At 39.7% G+C, this 26,105-nt stretch overlaps 1 protein-coding gene across 4 annotated transcripts in view; it reads right to left on the bottom strand.

The window, feature by feature from the left end:
- OCA2 (OCA2 melanosomal transmembrane protein) overlaps positions 1-26,105 on the bottom strand; it is a 442,347-nt gene that overhangs the window by 139,566 nt on the left and 276,676 nt on the right. For all 4 annotated transcript variants that reach the window (XM_048221311.2, XM_026510290.4, XM_057303788.1 and 1 more), the window contains 2 exons: positions 5,508-5,567; positions 4,799-4,903 (listed from right to left, as the gene is read on the bottom strand). In XM_048221311.2, the coding sequence (XP_048077268.1) occupies positions 4,799-4,903; positions 5,508-5,567 (165 nt within the window). The remainder of the gene's footprint in view (positions 1-4,798; positions 4,904-5,507; positions 5,568-26,105) is intronic.

The following is a 26,105-nucleotide window of genomic DNA, read 5'->3' as shown; positions in this document are numbered from 1 at the left end:
GTGCCATGGAGCTAGGATCTGGCAGTGTAGTGGCCAGTCCTCAGGTCATGGAGGGTGGAGGACCCTCAGCCTAGGCACTGCAGGGCCTCTAAGGGGCATTCTCTTTGGGAAGGGGGAAGCCCCTCACAAAGGAGTTGTGCACTGCCCCAAGGGGCTGACTTGAAACCTGAGAGCTTGCCAGTGCCACAGGGATCCAGCTGCAGGAGCTCTGCCAACCTAATGGGGAAAACAGCATCTCCCTGCTACTGTCGTTTCTGTTTCTCTAACCTAGTGCATTCTCAGCTTGCACCATGATAGAGCTGGGGTTCAAGCCCAGACCCACCTTCTCCAGAACCTGACCTGCTAATTGCGACAAATGCCCATGTTACTAAACCTAACTGTAATCTGCTGGACCAGGTCCTACTCTCCACGTTACTTTGATCCTGGATGTTTTAAGAAAATATGAATGAAAACAAAGTGAAATTATGTAAACAACAAAAGCAAATGTGAAATGCTTCTGACTTTTACCACCTGCAAGGGCATTTTTCTTTGTCAGGGATTACAGCAGTCTGCCCTCTGCCCTAGCACCTCCTGCAGGGCATGTAGCAGGGAGGAGACTACAAAGACCTACAGGAAGAAGGTACATGAGAACAAGCCATGAAAAACTGACTTCCACACCAAAGCTGAACGTTAATACAGATAATGAGGAGGATCCAAGAAGTCAGAGACAACCCACAAAATTTTGTGCATAAATTACCATCCTTTGAATTCAACATCCAGGACAAGAATAACCACATTTTAACTTGAAAATAGCCTGAGAATTCTTCCTGTTGAAGCAAATGAAGCTGAAAAGATAAGGTTTAAGTGGAGAAAGGCTGTCAGGGAATTCTCAGTCACTAGCAATATATTTCAGGTTTCCAATACAGTTTCTAGTACAATGTACTGGGGAGATCTAAGAAGGTGCCTACAAAACAGATCTGAGCTCATGTGTGGCTCCCACAGCTCCTTATCAACTGTAGACAGGAAGGGGAAGGAAGGTGAGGCACAGATGTTAATGGGATTACACTGTACGGGAATACTTGTTAAGGCTAAGAAAGACAAATACCATATTTCACTCATACATGGAATCTAAAGAAACAACAACAAATGAATAAACAAACAAAAAGCAGAATCAGACTTATAAATACAGAGAACAAACTGATGGTTGCCGGAGGGGAGGTGGGTAGGGGGTCGGGCAAAATGGGTGAAGGAGAATGGGAGATACTGGCTTTCAGTTATGGAATAAATAAATCATGGAAATAAAAGGCACAGCATAAAGCATTCAGTTATGACATAATAATAGGAACGTATTGACACTGATGGTAGTTACACTTGTGGTGAACACAGCATAATGTGTAAACTTGTCAAATCACTATGCTGTGCACCTGAAACTAATGTAACATTGTATGTCAACTATGCTTAAAAAAAAAAAAAAAGAATACACTTAAAGCTATGACCACTGAGTAATGTACAGAAGTGTTGAATCATTTTATTGTATAAACTAACATTCACTGTATGTTAACTATACTTCAATTAAAAAAATAAAAATTAAAGGGGAGCCTGAGTAGCTCAGTCAGTTAAGTGTACGACTCGATCTAGGCTCAGGTCTTGCCTCTCATGGTCGTAAGTTTGAGTCCCACACTGGGCTCCATGCTGGGTGTGGAGCCTACTTAAAAATTAATTAATTGATTGAAAATCAAAGACAAAACAAAACAAAAAAAGGAAATATTTCCAAACCAATTGATGGAGAGCCACCATCCAAAATCCCCAGTGTCTCCCACAGCCTCAGCCATTTGGGCCCTGCTCTGCCCAAAGTGAGTGAGGAATTAACAATGACACAGAGAGTAAGTGGAAAGAGGGGGCTTCATGCTTCCTGCTTCAGAGACTCCATGTCTGTTCTGATTGCCCTAAACAGTGATGATTTATCAATATTAAATTGACCTAATAATGTTAAATATTGTTTAATAGTATTACCATTAAAGATTAGCAAAAGTCAAAATGAATGGGAGAGCCCAAGGAATCAGGAAAATTTAAAGGAGCAAATCTACCAAAAAGCCCTAGGGTGCTCTTCCAAAGCCAGGCTGTGCTCGTGTTGTAATTTTCACTGAAGCCCCATCCAGCCAGATTAGAGGGATAAGCCCATCTATGATCCAGTTCTTTCAACTCTGGACACTGTGAAATAAGCAAAAATTCAATAGCACAATCTTGCCAGTTGGAGTTTAAGTGTTTTGCATTTCCTGAATTATTTGGTGTTCTTCTCTGACCATTGGAAGAAGAGAAATGTCATGAATAAATGTGAATAGTGCTTCCTACCTGCTGCTCTCAGCTCACGGCTGACAGCATGAATACTGGAGGAATGCCCCCCCAACCTAAAGACACACTCTGGAGAGAAGATACCACCCAGGAAGAGCTGGGATTTATTTCATCTCTCCAACTCACTGCCTTAGAATAATGGAATCATGCTCATAATCTTCTAAAGAAACTCTGAGTAGACGCCGCACAACCTTGTCAGGCACAGCCTCGGTTTCCCTACCAGTGCGTCTGCCAGCATTCCTAGTCATTGGAAATGCTGAATGCATCTGTCAGCTTTCTGACCCTTAATTAAGTTCCCACACATGTTAAAATCTCCAGACATGTGTCCTATTGACCTGGAGGATGACTTTGGCTAGAGCGTGTTCTCACAGCAGAATGGGCTGAAACACAGGCTGTCCTCTGCATGCTGGGCAGCAGGGACCTGGGTTGCTGCTCCAGTGTTTTCACTGCGTTATCTGATGGCCACAGGCAGCCAAATCTATCTCTACCCCTGTATTGACCTGACAGCATTTCCACAGAATTTTCTTGGGTCTTCTTGTTCAGCTCCCATGAAAACAGAAAAGCTGAGAACATGGGAATGTCACCAACATAAAATTCCACCCACCAGCCAGAGCTGTTTGGACCCTCCAGACTAACATGAAAACCTGGGTCGCTCTCCATGTTCTCCTCTAATGCGGCCACTACGGACACCACCTGCCAACCTGCTGAGTCACAGAACAGATTTGGCAGTTTTAGAAAGTTGCATGCCAATTTATGCAATAGCTGTATCTTTGGTCTCTCAGCATTTGGTGTCTGTCCATCTTGAGTCACAGAAACCAAGATCTTTCCCTTGGTCCCTTCCATAGCATGCCATCGAATGAATGGATATGTCCCAGACTTATGAGAGTAGTCCTCTCAGTACAGGGAAGGATGGACATGATCCTGGAGGTTAGGGAAGGAACAGAGTACGTCACGTTCATCTATGTTTCATTTCTTAAAAATAAAACAAACAAGAAAACCCCAGGCAAAGAGAATACAATGTTTGAATTTCCTCATTTTGGGGGGTGAGCATATAGATATTTGTTATACTATCTTCCATGATTGTCTTGATTTTTTAAATTTAAATTTTAGGTAACAAAATTAATTGTTAGAATGAAAACATCAAAAGCGTCATATTTTTTAAAATGGGGGAGCCTAAATTTCTAACAATAGGTACCCTCTCATCCACTCCCAGAGAAGCTCTGGGTGCTGAAACCTAGAAGCTTCCCCTAGGAGGCAGGGTGTAGCTGGAGATACCTCATCTGAGAATGGAAGGCACACAGAAGTTGACCTGGCATTTCAGAAGCCCAGGGCCCAGCTGCCTTAGTCTGCTGGAGAAATGCTGCTGCCCTTGGCCTTCTGCGGGGCCACAGCCTCACAGCCACAGTCATGATAGTGCCTGCTGAGACCAAACCAGAACATTCAACAACATCTGTACAACTTCTCTAACTCAGGACTCCATGACAAAATAATAACAGCCACAAAATTAGCTCAAAATTACCAAACCCAGATCATGAAAGAATAATAGCTAGGTAACTAGAGCGTCAACCTGCAGACCATCTCAGGCAATGAGTGAGTGACATCGAGTGCCAGGTCAGCCTAAGTTCCTGTGAAAGAGAGAAGTACTCCCTACTCCTCACTGCCAGGTTCTCTGCTCTACTCCCTTGGGTCCCACATGATTCCCAATGTGATACAAGGGGATGAAGGTGATGGGAGCCCCCTTGCACAGGCTGTTGTGCAGGAGTATGGTTGGGCCCTCAACGTCACAAGAACAGAGAAAATTCCCCTGTCCAGAGTCCAGTCATGAGGAGTGTTCACGCATGCTTAGCACACCTGGAGCCTCAGGTGTTCATGACAGGACACCGGGTTCCTGTATGCAAGCTCCCATTCCTGCCTCTACACAGTCACGCCAGGGATTTACAGTTCTGCGTACACTTATCAGTGATATCAGAAGACACAGCAGGAACAGGGCTCGTCATCCTTGTATAAGGCCTTTCATGTGTATCCCAATCTCAGCTGCGGTCAGGACCACACAGAGAACTCAAAATCCAGCCCAAGCCAAGCGTGAGAAGCCACACAGGCCATTAGAACAGCTTCTGTATTCACAGGGAATAAAGGATGAATGTCTTCAACCAGCCTGTCTTTGTTATCTTACAGTTTTCTTTAAAAAAGAAAAATATAAACAGATCGTCTTTTCCATGAGGTGTGGCAGCTCTCAGTTGGGCTAACCCTGAAACAACTAATTACTGATGCACTGCCCATGAGTTCCAGCCTACAGTGTGGTCTCAGCACCCCTGGCCCAGCTGGCCCCAAGCTTTGCCACATCTTTCCTCTAGAGCTATGAGTGTAGCAAAGGGACAAGGTTCATTCCCTGCTTCCTCTGGTGAGCCCAGATCGTGTCCAGGCTGAAAGTCGGGTCCTTATCACATGGAGGAATGGTGCAACTCACCATTGTTGCGGTGAATGGGATGTTGTCAATCAAGGATGATGCAATGGCTGAAACCCAGACTACCAAGATGATGGCAGTTGTGAGGCGCTGATCCTCTGGGACCATCTGGAAAGGAGCAGATAATAGCAGTGCTACATATTATAGCAGCATTGATAAATCACACACACAGATAATGTGATGATAGGACATGTGGGACTCACAGAGCTGTCAGTCTTTTCCCTTTCACACAGGAGAAGACCAAGGCAGACCCAGGTGTGCAAACAAGACCAGCCTGGGCTTTCTTGGCTAATACCAGGAGACTCACCTGGGTCTATAAGAAACTGAGGAGAGTGATTCCCAGCCACACCCAAGCCATCTAGCCCCTGGGGAGGCGAGAAGGGTGGCCTCATTTTTGGTGGCAGCACACACTGGTTACACAGAACTTATGTCCTGGCAGAGCCCTGGGGCTGTGCATTCACTTACTAACACTGGTGTCTCTATTGCTCTCCTTAGACGGTTTTTAACTGAAGGCTAGTATCAAAATTGCAGGCATCTGTAATTATATATTCTTTGGAAAAAGTCTTCCTTCATCTCCAGGCTACACAGGACAAAAAATGTTCCCTGCTATAATTTTTACATAATTCGTGACCTATTCTTACTAGATTTTTTTTTTTTTACAAAATCAAAGTAACAGTGGCTGAAGCACATTCTATTGCAGTATTTAATGTACCTTTATTAGCAAAGCAGTCTGTTCTCCAACATATTCTATTAAGTGGAGATGTGCCAGTGCCTAGAAGAAATGGATATATGATGAGAATCAGTTTAAAACTGAGCATATATGCAAATTTTTTTCAAAAAACATGTCTTTAAAATGAAAAGAAGTGAACATAAGGCAGGTCCAGGCTCTCATGTCTTATAAAGGATGAGACTCAAATACTCAGTCTATAAATAATTTACTATCGGATAGGCACACTGAAGATTCACTGAAAAGAAAGTACAATACCACAGGCAGGAATTTCTCATTGATTTATGTTACTGTCCACGTTAAATTTAAATTCGAATGGAATGCCATCTCCTTAGGATCGGTGTATAGGATCACTGTTCAACTATACGTAATGAAATGTCACTCCATATAGGTCTTTCAAGTAAGTTGCGTTCCAAGTTTCTTCTTGAAGTTCAACATCACAGTTAGAGTTTTAGAAGAATCAAAGAAAATGCATGGTTTTTATAACTGTCAGAGAAAGAAAGTAAATACTTAACTGCAGCACATAATTATTTTCTCAGTACTAGACAGATTGAGAAAATTGTGTCCAAGGAAAGGTAGTAGAGAGATTAGATGAAGGAGATGTAAGTGCAAGAGCTGTCCTGCTCAGGTGCTGCCTTGGTCCCAGCCATGGAAGGGATGCTGGGCTGCTCACGATGGATCCCGGACAGTAAGCACCGAGAGAGAACCAAACGTGGGCATGACACTGCTGCCTTGCACCTCTCAAATATGGCCTTTGCACTGTGATGTCACCATGTCATCATTCAATGACTATAAATACTGAAAACATCAGCTTGACCATGTTTAAATACAAGTTTACAACTTCCCTATCCACGTGTAGAGCTGTTTGCTTGCCTTCATTTAAAAGCTGTGAAACCTCAATGTTGGTTTTTTTTAATCATTATTCCCAACCAAGTTTGCTATTATATCAAGAAAATCATAAGGATAAATGTATTTAGATAAATCTGTTCATAAATCTAGTCAGCAGTGTTGACATTAGGAACTAAATCATTCTTTATTGTGGGGGCTGTCCTATACATTGTGGGATGATGTTTACCATCCCTGGCTTCCAGTCCCCAGCATGACAACAAAAATGTCTCCAGGCAGTGCCAATGGTGCCACAGAATCAGCCCTAACCACCTGATAAGAATCACTGATTTATAATAATCCATAAATAAATAGAATTTTTAATTTGCAAAACAATTAACTCTAGTCACATCTTTTCTTTCATTCTATACTATTGAGTGAAAGAAAAGCCAGAGGTCTAAACCAGATTAAAACTTCCTGCTAGATATCGAATAGAGATGATTATGTATGTGTGTATACACATACATACATATACATAAATACACATACACAGTATTATGTCCACACCTTGATGTGTGCCTATAAACAACTATCTACTTATATATTTAGTGCCATGTAATTAACCCACATATCAAGGTTCATGGTATGCAGCATAAGACAACATAAAGGAAAAATCTTCAAAATACTTGAACATTATATCTAATAACTCGGTTCAAAGTAACTGATTTCTTAATTGAAAAGAAGTCAAAATAGAACTATCGAATAAGAACTCCTTTATAAAATGGCAAAGGAAATAAATATGTGACTCTTTACCAAGCCCTTCAGACTGGATGACATACATTGTTCTATTTTTGATTCACTGACCTTTTCCTTTGTAATATTCATTCTGTTACTGAAGCCATAAAGTTTTTTTTTAATGGAAATGTTGTATTTTTAAGTTCTGACCTTTGCATTTGCTTCTGTTTTACAATTTCTGTTTCTCTCTTAAAGATTCCTATCTTTTCATTCATTTCAAATTTCTTTCTCTTTACCTCATTGAGCATGTTATAATAGATACTTTTTTTTAAATTTCTTTTATTATGTTACATTAGTCACCATACAGTACTTCATTAGTTTTTGATGTAGTGTTCCATGCTTCATTGTTTATGTATAGCAACAATGTCTATAATAGATACTATATATTTTTTCATTTCAACATCTGGATCATGTTGCAATTAAGATCTATTTATTGTTTTTTTTCTTTTTAGAATTAATTATATATTCCTCATTCTTTGTATGTTGAGTCCTTTGGCATTTCCTGGATATTGTCAATGTTAAGATATGTAGACTCTGGGTCCTGTTATAATCTTCTGGAGATTATTCTTTTCTTTCCTTTTTCAGTTAGAAGTTAAGTTCAGACCACAATTTCTGTCTCACTTTCCATGGATAGTGGTTCAAATTCATATTTTCCATGATAGTTTCGGTCTATCTCACATATGCTGAGTTCGGCACTTGGAAACTTGTGCATATGGTTCAAGTTTCTGTTGAGTTCTTTAAACCTTGCTATGTTGATTTGTGCCTGTCCAGCATACAGGAGTTAGAGACTTGTATGAATAGTTCTAAACTCAAATAGTTCTCCAGGCCTTCACTAGGCTGGTTTGGGTCTGTGCCACACATGTATTATTCAGAATTGTACATGTTCATGCACAGAATTGGGGGTGTGGGATTCCCTGGCTCTCTTCTCTGAGATTCGCTCATTCTTCAGCCCATGGGTGCAACTTTCCCTGGTTTCTCTGGGTGGAAAGATGAGGAAACTGTGGGAGTGCTGGGCATTTATGCCACTATGCCATGCTATGACTGAGGCTTGCTGTCCTGGAGGGAGGTCTGGGAGAGAGAAAAAAATCACCTCAAGGGGGTCACTTCTCCAAGTATTAAATCCCTTCCACAATCCACCTGGGTTTGTTTATTTTTCAGAGTCCATGGATACTTGGGTTTTGTATTTTGTCCACAGTTTCAGTTGCAATCAGAGAGAGGAATAAACTTTAATAGGTTTATACCCCCAAAGAAAAACTAGAATTCAATATTCTTTCTTATTATATAACTCAGTTAAAATACTCTTCCTTCAGGTAACTTCTAGATTAAAAAATAGATTAAGTGTGCTATTTCTCCTCTGTCAAATCCTCTGCAATTGATCTGTGGACCCCTAATCACCACCCAGGGATCTGGCAGGGGCATAGCTAGACCTTGTGTCCATCCTAGAGCCCTCTGCCGGGTAACAGAGGTCAGCATGAGTCACATAGCAACTCTGGATAAAGAGAGAAGGATGCGAGTCAACCTGAATCCTGTCAGAATTTGAAAGGAAACGCTTAAAAGTCCCATGACCATCAATTGTACCAAGGTGGAAGCACAAGTATATTAGTATTCAAGAGGTCAAATAGAAAGTCATGTGCTCTTTGGGGTCCTTTTATCAGATACCCTCTGATCTACCTTTCCCTGCTGGTTTCTTCTTTTTTCATGGTATCTTATCTTATTTCAAAATCATCCCCATCAAAATCTGACCTGATCGGAAACACACACACACACACACACACACCCTGATTTTTAAAACCTCTCAAATATATTGAAAGTTCTGACATTTTAACAGCTGATATATTCAGCTATTTTCACAAACATTTGGAATACATTACAATTGAAATTATTTTAACTGAACTTAATTCACAGCACTATTTTTAGAGAATGTCACAGTTAGGTTAGAAACAGATTACTGAACTTGATAAAGAGCTCATTATAAATCCTTTTTGCTGCAAACATCCAAAAATGAAAATACCTGTGTGTCCATTTTTCCCCAGAATTATGCATGTATCTTCCCAGTGAACTCACTAACAATCATGTCTGTAAATGACCTTTGTGTTCAGGTGCCTCACAGAAAAGCTAGACGACCACGCTCATTCTCTAAAAATAAACTTCTTATGTTGTTCCTTCACACTGAATCAGAGATCCATTGAAGGCATTTATAACTTAAAAACTAATTCTATCTATTTTCATATTCCACGGAAGAGATATTTGGATACTTATTGAAAAACACTAAAGCAATAAAACTGAACAGAAAATTTTATTAAGTGTTTTTGGTAGCAATAGTGGTGTTTTCCTATGTTTTCATTTGCTTAGTTTTATTTTTTAAGGGGGTGGTTTCTATATTTGTTATTTTTTCCCCAAAGGCAAGAAGAATGAGCCATTGGTATTTTTGAACTTGTAATCTGAATATATTGGTAGTCAGTCTCTGCCCCTCAGGTGTGGCTACTGTGCTCTCTGCCAGAACTCCTCAAAATTGATTCTTCCAGTGAATTAACCCTCTTTCACTCATTCACATTATGTCTCATTTGGTCTTAACATTTCCTAACACAGTTGAGAATATAAGAAACATATGACTTCAATGTTATAAACCTCAGGGCTTATGAATAAAGGTAACTTATGCCAAAAAGTAATTTATATATAAGAAAATGATGGATCGCCAAGGGGAAATTGGAATGTTGCAGTGAAGTGTGGTTTGGAATTTGCCATGAGTTATTAACTATTAACATGAAATTATTACATGAAATTATACATTACATGTATCTAATTACATCTACAAATTAGAGCCTTTATCCCTCTTATTATTAGCACTATTATTATTTTCAGTGACAGACTCTTGGCATAGCTAAAGATGTCCTACTGACAAAGACACAAATAAATCTAGATGCACAGGAAGACTTTCCGAACATCCTAGACACCCGAAGAAGGAAATGGACGCAAACATGAACATGCCTAAAAGGATAACTCATTGCTCAGGAACCAAGAAATCGCCAAAGCTTCCTAACACTGCTGAGAGACTGGGTTTTTTTTTTCTCTTTCTTCTCAGGTTAAGACTTATAAAAATATCCTCACAAGAAGCCTTCTTAGATGAATCCATCCAAGAATGACTCTCCACACAGCACCTGTGATAATTATTGTGAATGACCATTATATCTCCGGACACACAGTTCCATTTATAAAATAAGTCTTTATAAATGTAAAATCCTCATAAAGCAATATTCCACATTGCTCAGTCCCATTCATTCCTTTATTTGTTTGACAAATGTTTACTGAGCACTTATCACTGCCAGGCACTGTTAGGCAGCCAGCACCAAAATGAAGCAGAAGGGAGGAAATAATAAAGATCAAAGCAAAAATCAAAAAATTAAAATATAAGCACAATAGATTGAACCAATGGTGGGGAGGAGGTCTTTCTTTGGGAAAAATCAATAAAATTGACAAACTTATAACAAGACTGACAACATGCAAATAGATACAAAATTACCAATATCAAGAATGAAATATAGAATTTCACTACAGATATTGTAGTCATTAAAAAATAGTAAAAGAATACTATTGGGGCACCCGGGTGACTCAGTGGGTTAAGTGTCTGACTTTGGCTCAGATCATGATCTCAGGGTCCTGAGATGGAGCTCCACATTAGGCTCTACACTCAGCGTGGAGTCTGCTTCTCGCCTGCTCCTTCTGCCCCTGCCCCCACTCGTGCTCTCCTTCTCTTTCAAATAAATAAATAAAATCTTTTAAAAAAAATAACACTGTCAACAACTTTATGCCCATGACTTCAATAACTAAGAAGAAATGGACCAATTCCTCAAGAAACACAAAATATCAAAACTTAACTTAGATAAAATAGATAGAAAAAGAGATAGAATATCTCTTTAACTTTTAAAAAGGTCAACTTCATAACTTAAAATCTCAAAAAGAGAGAGAGAGAAAGGAAGGAAGGAAGGAAGGAAGGAAGGAAGGAAGGAAGGAAGAAAGGAAGGAAGGAAGGAAAGAAGGAAAGAAGGGAGGGAGGGAGGGAGGATGGAAGGAAAAAATCTCTAGGTTCAGATGGTTTCATTGGGGAATTCTACCAAATGCTTAAAGAATTAACACCAGTTCTATACAATCTTTTCCAGAAAATAAGAGGAAAGACTTCTCAACTCACTTTATGAAGCTTAAATCATAAAAAGCTAGTATAAAAAATAAAACTACATATCAGTGTATCTCATGAACTCAAATACAAAAATTTCTGGCAAAATGTTAAAAAAAACCTGAACTCACAAATGTATGAAAAAAGTATATACCATAACCAAGTGGGATTTCTTCCAGGTATGAAAGACTGGTTTAATATTTGAAAATCTACCACTGTAACCAACCAGATTAATATGTTTAAGGAGAAAAATCATATGATTTTCCCGTGAGGCCTCAGAAGTAACACCCTTAGTTTAGACTTCCTCTGAAACCTCCTGCCAACACTGAGTTCAGACTTCTGGTCTCCACAACTGTAAGAGAATCAGTCTGGGTTGTTTAAAGGGCTCTTGTAATTAGGTTGAAAAAAATACATGTTACAGATAAAAATTTCCTTTCTCATCCTGCAAGGCTTCAACTAGCCCCATCATTGACTGACTTTCAGATTTCGCTTTACAATCCTTGGTTTCCTCCCCAGTTCCCTTGACAGGAATTCCTGTTGCAATGAAGGAAGTACATCATACCAGAATCCACTGGTCTTAATATTTGCTCCACTACCCAGAAACACTGGACTCAATAGAATGGTGGCCTGCTGAAGGTTCAGCTGCACTACCTGCTACTGCAACACGAAACTCTGCAAACTTGGGGTGTCCTCCTACATCATGCAGTGTATGCTTTAAACAAATGAACAATATATGTCTCTACCTCCTGAATACCTACTGGAAAGCATGAGTGCAGGAACCAAAGGGTAGCGATGGGAGGGGTCCTTTTTGCTATTATACCCAGTAATCCAGTTAATGAATTTTTGCTCCCTGTCTCTACAGTCTTGAGCTCAGGAAATGCAGCTAACAGCACAATGAAAGTGCTGTTATGTTGGAAGCTGAGATCATCCTGTGTCCTGTTGGGATCCTCATATGCTGTAACCATCAAGCAGATAAGAGGAGTCCCTCTGCTATCCAGGACGACCAATCCCAATTATCAGAGGGAGCTGGGCTGCTATTCCCTCATAGGGGCAAGGAGAACTGTCCAGAAGCGGGGCATTCACGTAGGTGCTTCCTTGAATTCTGTCAGTCCTAATCCATGGACACCTGGGTACTCCAGTGAAGACATGACCACCAAGGACTCAGATCCTATGGGAATGAAGGTGTGGGTCACCTCCAACAATGAATAAAATCCATGTAGCTGAGGTGGTAGCAGGGTAAGGCAAAGACGACATTAGAGAAGGTTAACAATCCAGACTTCATGTCAGCTCTAGAAGCTGGGATGGAAGCAGATATGCGTTATGATATTTCACTGCTTCTTCCCCCACCCCTGCCCTTTATTCCCCATTGCCATATATGAAGAGCACTAGAGTAGCTAACACTTCAAGTTTTGGGTATAACTGAATCAACATCACCCCACATTGCACAGTAGCTGATGGGATATTATGCCACTCTTGTGTTGGGGACAGGTGGTTTTCTCCTGGACTAGGATAAAAATAGATCCTAACAGTCACAAGTGTAGGACTGAACTGGAACAGCCCACATTTGACCCCAGCACACTCTCAGCCTTCTCCTTGGCTCTGTGCATCTGGAAGCCGTGCTTCCTGCCCTACCTCAGTCAAGGTCTTCTATCTTCTAGACGGTCTTGTGTGGGTCTGGCCAATGGAACACACTGGCAGAACTCCACAGTTGGGAGGAACAGGGTCAGGGTATTTAATCTCGTGGCTCCTTCCTGGCCAGGTTGCAGACTATTAGGAGCATTCTGCTACAAACCAGGGCTGGGCAGCCCTCTCCAGAGCTGCAAATCCCAGCTCTCCCCTCGCCCCTTTGGGCCATGCAGTCATGACTTCTCTTCTTATCTGGTGCAGAACTTCAACACACCCATTCTTTCCCCAAACCCTTGACCTTCAAGTACATAACCTCTTTCTTGCTGAGACCCTACACAACAAGAGGAATCAGAAGGAGTCACCCAGTTTCAAAAATGCTCTTTACAGGGGCGCCTGGGTGGCACAGCGGTTAAGCGCCTGCCTTCGGCTCAGGGCGTGATCCCGGCGTTATGGGATCGAGCCCCATATCAGGCTCTTCCGCTATAAGCCTGCTTCTTCCTCTCCCGCTCCCCCTGCTTGTGTTCCCTGTCTCGCTGGCTGTCTCTATCTCTGTCAAATAAATAAATAAAATCTTTAAAAAAAAATGCTCTTTACAGAGCTGTTTCAAGTGGGGAAAAAGTAGAAAATATCCAAAATGCCAGCTGAGTATGGCATAGCCATATGATTTTTTAGATGATATAGCAATAAGTTTGCATGGAAAAAGTTTAGATGCAAGTTATTAGAGAATATGTATAATTGTGATGTGGAAAAGAATGTAATTATACTTTAATTATAAATTTATGCATATGCATAAATGATTCTAATTTTTAAAAAAATGATTCTAATTTTGTTTTAAGAACTAAACATACATATAGAAAATAAAAAGGCTATACAATAAAATATTGATAACTCTCAAAGGTGCGTAATGCATAGGTATCTTCTTTTTATCTAAATTTTCCAACTTTAATAAGTGTGAGTAGTACCCTTTTTGTTAAAGTTAAAATTCTGAAATTTGAATTCTTTTTCAAAGAAACTATTAAGTGTTTTAAACACTTAAGGAAAACACTTCCACAATCACACTTTTTGTTCTGTATGTAGAAAATAAGGCCCTAGCAATGTTACCTCTCAGACAGAATCAAACGCAGCAGGTAGATGAGGCAATCGGGAAAGTTTTATCTTGCTTGGCTGGGATTTCAACATGCCACATGCATGCCACTGTGAGAACAACATGTATAACAGCATGTAAATAAATAGACAAAAATGAACAAGTAAACCTGGATATCCAATATCAGCAATCATCTCAGGAGGTTTTAAAAGTTGCATTTCTCTGGCAAAAATTGACAAGGCAAGAAAGAACAATTGCTGGAGAGGATGTGGAGAAAGGGGATCCCTTCTACATTGTTGGTGGGAATGCAAGTTGGTACAGCCACTCTGGAAAACAGTGTGGAGGTCCTTTAAAAAGTTAAAAATTGAGCTACCCTATGATCCAGCCATTGCACTACTGGGTGTTTACCCCAAAGATACAGACGTAGTGAAGAGAAGGGCCATATGCACCCCAATATTCATAGCAGCATTGTCCACAATAGCTAAATCATGGAAGGAACCGAGATGCCCTTCAACAGATGACTGGATTAAGAAGTTGTGGTCCATATATACAATGGAATATTACTCAGCTATCAGAAAGAACGATTTCTCAACATTTGCTGCAACATATACAGCATTGGAGTAGATAATGCTAAGTGAAATAAGTCAAGCAGAGAAAGACAATTATCATATGATTTCTCTCATCTATGGAACATAAGAACTAGGAAGATCAGTAGGGGAAGAAAGGGATAAAGAAAGGGGGGGTAATCAGAAGGGGGAATGAAGCATGAGAGACTATGGACTCTGAGAAACAAACTGAGGGCTTCAGAGGGGAGGGGGGCGGGGGAATGGGATAGACCGGTGATGGGTAGTAAGGAGGGCACATATCGCATGGTTCACTGGGTGTTATACGCAACTAATGAATCATCGAACTTTACATCGGAAACCGGGGATGTACTGTATTGTGACTAACATAATATAATAAAAAAAACATTAAAAAAAAGTTGCATTTCTCATTTTGAAATCATTATAATGGCAATAAACTTAATGTAAAAATAGTTCCCTGTCCACATAAGAACATGTATCTCATTATTTAACAAGATGTAAGAGAAAATCATAATTATGATTTTACATATTTTATAATTAGAGCATAAATTTACGATCTATGTTACTTAACTGTCAACAATGTCTAATACCAAATTTTAGTTACACTTAATTGCATTTGCAAATCCATGGTTGATAATATATAGAAATTATTATAGAGGAAAGGAAATCAATATAAAACTTAGTACTCAATTTTTAAAAAATCCTATCATTTATTTGGCAGAGAAACTTGAGTACGATGGATTAAATCTATCACACACATATGTCTTGCTAACAGCAAAAACTAATAACCACTGCCTTGTAGGATTTGGACCTTTCAAGATAAGGTCCTTTTGCAGGTTCACTGGAACTTAGCTCAAAGCTTTACATCCTAGGGTGATGGCAAATCCAAAAAAAAAAAAAAAAAAAAAAAATTGTCCTCTACTGGCTGCACCATCAGAGGGAGAAGGAGGCTGAGGAGGAACCAGTCTGGCCCTACCTGATGCTGCAAAGAAAGGCTACTGCCTCGGCATCCTATTTGTACAGAAAAGTACAAGGCTGACATTTGGCCAAGAGGAGCAATGAAAGGAATGCCCACAAAAAACTGGGAGGTGGAAGAAACACTCACCTGGAGGTCAGCCAGGCATGGGGACAGCTTGGATACCGACTTCAGACCAAGGTCAGTGCCACGCTGCCAGACCAGACAGCACTTCAGAGTTGGTGGGGAGAGTGGAATAGAACACCAGGACATGTTTCCCCTGCCCATGGGGGACTGGGGCCTTGCTACAGTTGACTTGGCTTCAGGACCAGGAAAGTTGTGCCCTGTAAATAGTCCCCTAAGAGAAGCTGCAGATGGTGGTGCAGGTCCCTCCCAAACGAACACACAAATCCTGGACATAAAACCCAGTGCAGTAGCAGAATGTGGCTGTTTAGTCCACTCAGACCTGCCTACCAAGGGGTGGCACTGGCAGCCTCATGGGGCTGGAGGCACAAGATTCACAATGTGTTCTCCCCAGTGACTGAGGAGTCTAGGAGGGGTAGGGAGCTGTCTGGAGTGCCCACTGAGGGTCACTGTGCCTAAAAGGGTCCCACAGAGTGCTATTTGATGTGTTTGATACCTGAGTTTTATTCATAAAATGAAAGGATTCAATCAAATAATCTCTAATGTTTTCTGCAATGGAAATTCTATGATCTGTGAGACCCAGTGGACTCCTGGTGACACAGACTGCACAACTATGGAAAGCATGAGAACCCCTCTGAGTTCTTCCAGCTATATAATATTGGCAAACTTTAAAATCATGAAAGAAAAACTGTTTTACTTTTTGGCAAATAGGAACTTCCAAGAAAAATTAAAATAGATGAAATGCTTTCTTTTTATGAAGCTTAGATGATTTTGTAACTTTCAGAACATTAAAATGTGTCTATGATTTGATTTATTCAACAAATCATCATGTTTGATACATTACATTTAAATGGAACTTATTGAGGCCATAATTATAAATTGACTGATTATATTTACTCTTTAAATGCTTTTTCCCCCAAGTTGAGGTATAAACTGCTGAATTTTAAGAAATCTAGTTCTTAGTTTGCTTCAGTGACGTTACAAAAAATCCAAGAAAAATCTATAAATAGAAGAAACTGTCAATCTTAGAGTAAACCTTTCACTCCTCAAATATTCCTATGCACAGACTACATCTAGGCTCCAAGAGCACATGGGCACATTCCCAACATTTACCAACCATCCCTGTGGAGTCAGACCTCACACAAACAATAATTGGTGTAAAGACTCACCAATAAAATAGACTATGAATTTGGTGACTGAGGAAGGACCTTAATCTGGGGAAATGACCTTAATCGGAAGGCCAGGAAGGGCATTCTGACTGTGGGAAAAGCCAGCATACAGTGGGTTAAGACCTCAACAGGGCAGTGTGGTGGACCCCCTGAGCAGACACTGAGGCATCAAATCAGAATGTTTCTAGGTTGAGTGTTTTCACCAGGTCAAGCTGACAAACACACATACACATTCATTTTCCCAGAAAACGTCAGTTCCTCCCTTTGGAAGCCAGCCCTCCTCATTCCCTGTATACCTGGAGCTACTTCCTCGCACCATTGTGGGCTGCTTACTGGTGGGCGGAGCATCAGAGCCCCTGGGAGGTGGATAAAATACTGGGAGAGGGTCTCTCTTTCTGAGATACTAGACTGTGGGCTGGGCTTCTCCACACCATCCTGGGAGAAGCCTGCTTGGAAATAAAGCTGAGCAGAGCCCAGATATTGAGGGGAGAGCAAGTGTCACAGTCCTGACAATATCCTTTGACATCTTGATCCAATTGTACCTGGAGTTAGCATCCATCCATTAGACTTCTCAAGAGTTTCTACCATTTATTACCAACTGAGTCTACTCAACAAGTGCAATGATCACGTAGTCCCTGAGACACAGCTGCTTCGTCATGTTTATTTAATTTAAATAACTTTTTCTAAGGACACTATCAGTACTTCCTACCACCTTACTATTTTATCCCAACATCCTTTATTCTTGTTTATTGAAGGAAGCAGAAGTTATATGAGTGGCCATGGGCAAATATGTATAGTTTGTCTCTTCTTCTACCTATAACAAAGACCACAGCCTAGACAAGGATTTATGTCTTGAGGATGACATGAGCCCAAGATTACACCACCCCCAGTGCCCAGCACTTCAAATGAACTCAACCAGCACAGGTGAGACAGATGCCCTGAGCCCAGGAGGGGCCCTAAAATGGAGGGTAACCACGTTGGATGACCAGAGAAGACAGAGAGAGCCTCTATGTCAGAACTGGCTGCTGCCCATATGCACAATAAACTTCTACTGATTACTAGTTTGGTGATTACTGCATTTACTTCTGCTATTTTTGAACTGTTGATCATTTTCCTCAGACGCTGAGTCTTTGTGGAGATACCGTTCCTCCCAGAGCCATAGCCAGTGACACCAGCTGGCAAGGGCATTGTACAAGTTCCCATGTTCGTGCTTTCAATATCCTCCCACTTGAGCCCCAGGATGATCTAGCACAGGGCCCACTGTTAGCAAACAGGCAGGTGAGGCAGAGGCCCTGCCCTCCAGGCACAGGTGGCCTTTCAGGGAGACATTAGAAAGTCAGAGATGCAAGCACTGCTATGTGCCTGGAAACTTAGGATCAGTGAGGAGGGATCACTTGTCATCTTGAAACATAAGAGCTTGGGAAGTCTTTCCAAAAGAAAGGCTTCAGATGTCCTTGAATGATGGAGGAACTGCACAATGCAGAGTCTGGGATTCATCCAAGACCCAGAAACAGGGGAATTTCAGAGGACTTGGCTGTGGAAGTCAGTGGGAGTAAGGGCAAGCCAACACTGAAGGTGCTAAGGCTGCCACAACCTCAACTCCCAGAGACGAGAATGTGGAGTTCAGTCCTACAGGCAGGTTGGGTGTCTAAGCTCAAGGTGGGGCAGAGACAAGGGCATTAAGCATATGAAGCATGAGGGAAAGTGCCTCCCTGATCATCAGAGCTCAGTACATGTGAGTTTCAAATCCATTCAACTGCCAAGGACCCATCTCCCCATTCATGGGAATATCAAGTTGCAAAGTAAAAAGGACATGTCCGGGAGTCAAAACACTGACTCTTCATCCTCCTACCTATTCCACAACACACACTCCACCCACCTATGTAGCCTGCTGGGGTAGTAACACTATGTAAAATTTCCATACACCCGACCTGCAGCTGCCCCAGCATGGTGTTCATTGATTGACTTACAGTGGTTTCCTTTTAGAAGTTGGATATATGACCTATAGTCAACTAACCTCCAACAAAGCAGGAAGGAATATCCAATGAGAAAAGACAGTCTCTTCAACAAATGGTGCTGGGAAAATTGGACAGCTACATGCAAAAGAATGAAACTTGACCACTCTCTCACACCATACACAAAGATAAACTCCAAATGAATGAAAGACCTAAATGTGAGACAGGAATTCATCAAAATCCTAGAGAACACAGGCAACACTCCTTCAACCACAGCTGCAGCAAGTTCTTGTAGACACATCTCCAAAGACAAGGGAAAGAAAAGCAAAAATGAACTATTGGGACTTCATCAAGATAAAAAACTTTAGCACAACAAAGGAAACAATCAACAAAACTAAAAGACAACCTACAGAATGGGAGAAGATAATTGCAAATGTCTTATCAGATAAAGGGCTAGTATCCAAGATCTATAAAGAACTTATGAAACTCAACACCCCAAAAACAAAGAATCCAGTCAAGAAATGGGCAGAAGACATGAGCAGACATTTCTCCCAAGAAGACATACAAATGGGCAACAGACGCATGGAAAAATGCTCCACATCCCTTGGCATCAGGGAAATACAAACCAAAACCACAATGAGATACAACCTCACACCAGTCAGAATGGCTAAAATTAACAATTCAGGAAACAACAAATGTTGGTGCAGATGCAGGGAAAGGGGAACCCTCTTACACTGTTTGTGGGAATGCAAGCTGGTATAGCCACTCTGAAAAACAGTATGGAGCTTCCTCAAGAAGTTAAAAATAGAGCTACCCTACCACCCAGCAATTGCACTACTAGGTATTTACCCCAAAGATACAAATGTAATGATCGGAAGGGGCACATGCACCCCAAAGTTTATAGCAGTAATGTGCACAATATCCAAACTATGGAAAGAGCCGAGATGGCCATCAATAGATGAGTGGATAAAGAAGACATGGTATGTATGTATGTATGTGTATATATATATACATACATAATACTCAGCCATCAGAAAGAATGAATATACCATTTACATCAACGTGGATGGAACGGGAGGGTATTTGCTGAGCAAAATAAGGTAATCAGAGAAAGACAATTATCATATGGTTTCACTCCTAGGTGGAATATAAGAAACACTGCAGATGATCATAGGGGAAGTGAGGGAAAACTGAATGGGAAGTCATCAGAGAGGGAGAAAAACCATGAGACACTCTTTTTTTTTTTTTTAAGAAGATTTTTTATTTATTTATGTGACAGAGAGACAGCTAGCGAGAGAGGGAACACAGCAGGGGAGTGGGAGAGGAAGAAGCAGGCTCCCAGCGGAGGAGCCTGATGTGGGACTTGATCCCGGAACGCCAGGATCACACCCTGAGCTGAAGGCAGACGCTTAACAACTGCGCTACCCAGGTGCCCCCCATGAGACACTCTTAATCATAAGAAACAAACTGAGTATTGATGGAGGGAAGGTGGGTGGGGGAATGGGGTAACTGGGTGATAGGCATTAAGTAGGGCATGTTATGTGATGAGCACTGGGTGTTATATGCAACTAATGAATTATTGAATTCTACATCTGAAACTAATAAAGTTGGCTAATTTAATTTAAATTTAAAAAAAAGAAGTTGGCAATGTCAGTAGCTAAGTACAGTAGGAATGGTATAACTGCCCATCTCACAAAATTTCCTCCTCAAAAGAGAAGATAAACAAGAAAAGAGAAGTAAAACTCTACAAAACCAGGACTTCCACATAACTTGAAGATGGAGAACACCAAAAGTGCAAATTATCTATAAATAAAAAGAGAAAATAGCACCACTCTTATTATCCTCTTCCCTCCACCATGAGGCTTTACAGAGGCAAACCAAAGGGAAGAAAGAATGGGGGCTAGCAAAGGACCAGGGTGATGGTGCAGGGACATGAGAAGCTACTATAGAGAAAGGGTTCCAGTGAGGCTCTGTGTAATGGGGCAGGAGCACTGATGGGGCCCTCCTGGGAATGCCTAACTTCTGGGGGAAAAAAGAGCACAGATGACAGGAGAAGTTTCTTTTGGTGATTGAGTGGTCAAGGTAAAAAGAAGAAAATAAGGCAAAAGTGGGGTCCCACAAATCAGAAATGCTCAAACTTTGCTGACAGAAGAGGGCACCATAAATAGGAATCATTAAAACAAAATAAACAAAACAACCAAACAATAACAACAACAACAACAAAAAAAAAACAAAGAACAAAAAACAAGCAAACCCAGTAGCATTAAATTTATAGGAGAAAAGTGAAGTCCTACACAGAGCTAGCAAAAAAACATCAAGAATTGAAATTTCACACATATCACTGGGGAAAATTCCCCTTCAAAAACATCTATGAAACAAAAGAAAACTGCAAGTCCATACTTCAAACTAGAATAATATGCTCCAGCAGGCATTTAAAAATACAAACATCAGGGTACCTGAGTGGTGCAGTTGGTTGAGTGACTAACTCTTGGTTTTGGCTCGTGTCTTTTTTTTTTTTTAAGATTTTATTTATTTATTTGTCAGAGAGAGAGCACAAGTGAGGGAGGGGGGGCAAAGGGAGAGGGAGAAGCAGGCTCCCCGCTGAGCAGGGAGCCCAATGCGGTGCTTGATCCCAGAACCCTGGGATTATGACCTGAGCTGAAGGCAGACACTTAGCCGACTGAGACACCCAGGTGCCCCTTGGCTCATGTCTTGACCTCTGGGTCGTGAGATCAAGCCCTGCATTAGCCTCCTTGCTGAATGCAGGATCTGCTTAAGACTCTCTCTCCCTCTCCCTTTGCCCCTCCCCCTGCTCCCTCTCTCTCTCTCTAAAATAAATAAATATTATGCAAAAAATAAATAAATAAAAATACAAACATCCATCTTAAAATCAGAAATTCAAAAACAGAACACATAAATGGACAAATAACAGGGAGAAACAGAAAGTTGAATGAACTTAGGAACAAAATAAAATACAAAGATTTCTCAGAAATGAGTAAAAATTACAAGATACCCAAGGAACAGTAGATATAAATAAAAATGTAATGTGGGGCAATGAGAAAGGCATCAAAACAACCAAGAGAATAAAAATGAATACATAAATAAACAAAAACAGTCACAGAGACAGTGATGGAAATGGAAAACGTGAAACAAAGGAATATTTGTTTATTGGAGTCTCTAAAGAAGAAAAACAAAATAGTAAAATGGAACTGATATTTATTTTTTGAATGAATTTTTATTTTTATTTTTTAATATTTTTTTTATAATATTATGTTAGTCACCATACAGTACATCCCCGGTTTTTTATGTTGGAACTGATATTTAAAACTAAAATCTCTGGGGCGCCTGGGTGGCGCAGACGTTAGGCGTCTGCCTTCGGCTCAGGGTGTGATCCTGGCGTTCCGGGATCGAGTCCCACATCGGGCTCCTCGGCTGGGAGCCTGCTTCTTCCTCTCCCTCTCCCCTGCTGTGTTCCCTCTCTCGCTGGCTGTCTCTCTGTCACATAAATAAATAAAATCTTAAAAAAAAAAACACAAAACCTAAAATCTTTGTGTCTCTTCATCAGCAGATCTTAAGGATTTCTACTAGTGACTGGGAATTTAAAAGTGATATTGGGTTGTATAAAACAGAAAAAAAAGAATAAGCTTGAAGACGCAAAGTAGGAAATCTTACCAAATCACCTTTAAAAATTGGTGTGGGGGGAACACTTTAATACCTGAAAGCTTTCTAATGGTATTCAAATTAGGGTTAATATTCCCACAGCAGTTTCAAGAGGTAGTTTGTAATGGACTCTCTAATGGAAAAATATTTTGTAGGAAACCATGAAATTAAAGGCAATATGCAACTCCGAAAAGTAATTATGCAAATATTACCCTGAGAAACTTGTAAAAAATGCAGAAAAGTAGAATCAAAGCTAAAAGATGTTGCATCTGACATTTCTTGGATCTCAGATTCTCTGGTTTTGAAATCAATGCCAAATGATTTCCCCTTCTAATTTTCTGTTCCACTCATCTGCAATTTAAAATTCTGATATAGCCAAAATCAGATTTAAAAAAAAAAAGTGGTTTTTTTTTTTTTTTGGTGCACAAAAAAAATTTTTTTTTGCAAATATCAATTTTTTTATTTTTATTTTTTATTATTTATTTATTTATTAAATAATTTTTATTTTGTTATATTAGTCACCATACAGTACATCCCCAGTTTTTGTGATGGGTATTAAGGAGGGCACATATGGCATGGTGCACTGGGTGTTATATGCAAATAATGAATCATGGAACATTGCATCAAAAAAAACCCTGTTAATTGCAATTTATGTTATGAAAATGAAGTTATGTGTGGAAAATCTTTACTACAACAAGTAAAATACAAATTGGTCTTAAGTGCCATGAAACAAAATAAGTATTGGTTCCTTTTCAAATAAGAAATCACATCTTCCAAGAAATGCTTTAAAAGAAGAATTAAAAGCATTAAAAAAAGGCATACAGACAAAAATGTGTATGCACAAGAATATTAAATGTCAATATAGGACTACTTTGATATGACTGATGCTTTAGTTCTTTTTTTTAATTTAAATTTAATGTTACGTTGGCCATATGTACCCCAATATTCATAGCAGCATTGTCCACAATAGCTAAATCGTGGAAGGAACCGAGATGCCCTTCAACAGACGACTGGATTAAGAAGTTGTGGTCCATATATACAATGGAATATTACTCAGCTATCAAAAAGAACGATTTCTCAACATTTGCTGCAACATGGACGGCACTGGAGGAGATAATGCTAAGTGAAATAAGTCAAGCAGAGAAAGACAATTATCATATGGGTTCTCTCATCTATGGAACATAAGAACTAGGAAGAGTGGTAGGAGAAGAAAGGGATAAAGAAAGGCGGGGTAATCAGAAGGGGGAATGAAGCATGAGAGACTATGGACTCTGAGAAACAAACTGAGGGCTTCAGAGGGGAGGAGGTTGGGGGAATGGGATAGGCTGGTGATGGGTAGTAAGGAGGGCACGTATTGCATGGTGCACTGGGTATTATATGCAACTAATGAATCATTGAACTTTACATAAAAAACCAGGGATGTACTGTATGGTGAATAACATAATATAATAAAAATATTATTATGAATTAAAAATGCTAAAAAATGTTACTTTTGCCATATAATACATTCTTATAGTTTAAAACAAAACTGAATACAAACTGTATATTGAGAAATCTAACTTACGTCTCTTTCTGCATTTAACCTCTCCCTCATAAATAATCATTTTTCTTGTCTCCAATATATCCTCATCATATTTCTGCTAACAAATTGTAATGTTTTTTAAAGAGAACCAAAAACCACTATACCTCAGCTCATTCATCTTAGCTTTAATGAGATTGTGCTGACTATTCTCATATGTAGGTACATATATATTTTTTACTCTGTTTGAACTCTTTATGTCACTAAATATTCTTCAACTTCATTTATTAAACGTAATTTTTAATGGTCACATTTAAAAAAAACTAAAAACCAAATGCTCTAGTACATTCTAATAAAACTATTAGATTTCAAGAAACATAAAATCATCAAGGCCCATAGGCAAAAACAGAGTTAGACTGACATTACACCTTTCAAAACCAACATACGAAACAAGGCAATAATGGAACAACATCTTTTTAAGAATCAGTGAGAGAAATGGTAAACAAATGATGTAAATCCAGCCAAGTTGTCTTTAAAATATCAAGACTATAGAAAAAAAGTTTTTCAACATGCAAGAATTTAGGAATTTCAGCACCCTTGTAGCCCTTTGTGAGGAATCATCTAGAGTGGGCATATATTTTTTTAATGGGCCAAAAGTAAATATTTTATGCTCTGTGGGCCAAAGGGTATCTATTGCAACTGCATAACTCTGCCAATGTAGTACAAAAGCAGCCATTAACAAACAAAAACTCAATGAGTGTGACTATATTCCAATAAAGCTTTATTTGAAAAAAAGCAGGCAGCATGCCAGATTTGGTCCACAGGCCATAGTTTACTTACCCTTGTACTAGAGAATGAGTTTCATACGACTCACTATTACACGGAAAACTTCAGCAAAAAGACAAGTGGTCAGCATTTAACAATAGATACATGTACATCTAAAGTTAAAACAAATATATGGATTGAATGAAAGACGAAAATAGGGGAAAAAATCTTACTACTGTATAGGCAATAGGTAGGTAATAAAGGACATTGGGGAAAAAACTGAGTAGCCAGATAGTAAAGGTTAAAAAGGAAATTGGGTATTAATGGCATTTAAAAGATTTAAACACAAAGGTAACCATTAGAATTAAAATAAAAACCTTAAACAAAAAAAAAAAATTACCAACACAAGAACAAGAACATACATCTTGTAGAGAAATGAACATAGCTAATAAAACAAAATACACATACTTACATACCAGAATTAAGATTAAAATTGTCAGTCATATCAATAAATGTGAATGTACTTAACTCATCTATTAAAAGAAAGAGGCTTTCAATTTGGCAGAAAATGGGACCCAATTCTGAGATGTATACAAGAGACATGCCTAAAACAAGGTGATTCTAAAAGACCGAAAGTGGAAAAGTAGGTAAAAGTACATCAGGCAATAGAAAACACAACCAAAAAGAGAGGGATAGCTGACGATGTAAATATAACAGAGAAGGACATTTTTTATGCTCAAAGCCACAATTCACAATGCAGATATAACACTTATGAGTACTTAATGTGCTAAATAACAGAGAAACAGACTTTATGAAGCAAAGCTCCAGTATATGCAAAGATTCAAAATCCTAAACACAGTAATTGAAGACAAATACACCACATCTAGTATAATGGACAAAAAGTGAAGAGATAAAATATTTAAACATAATCTATAAAGAAAATATTATGAATTTATATTTAATTCTACGCCCTAAACACAGAATACAAATCCTTCTACCCAGGGACTCCCCAACCTGCACCCACTGCAGCTTTAGCTGTTGTTCCAGGGCACCCACTGCATTAGAGCCCATGGACCACACCAACCTGCACCCATGTCAGCTATACCTGCCCCTCCAAGGTGCCCACTGGACAGCCACAGCTCCAGCCAGCCAGTGAAAGTCATCAAGCCCAACAGAGGGGATGACCATACACAAGACCATTCCTTTAAGTTTAGGAGAAGTAGATGTTTGGTCGACTCCATAGAAACAAACATAGAAAGTCAAGCAAAATAAGGAGATAGAGGAGTATGTGTCAAAACAACAATAACAATAAAAACAAAACAAGACATAAC

Source organism: Ursus arctos, unplaced genomic scaffold, assembly GCF_023065955.2.
Source record: "Ursus arctos isolate Adak ecotype North America unplaced genomic scaffold, UrsArc2.0 scaffold_28, whole genome shotgun sequence".
Lineage (NCBI taxonomy): Eukaryota > Metazoa > Chordata > Mammalia > Carnivora > Ursidae > Ursus > Ursus arctos.
Note: the sequence above shows the minus strand (reverse complement) of the source record. Positions and strands in the feature narration are given on the sequence as shown.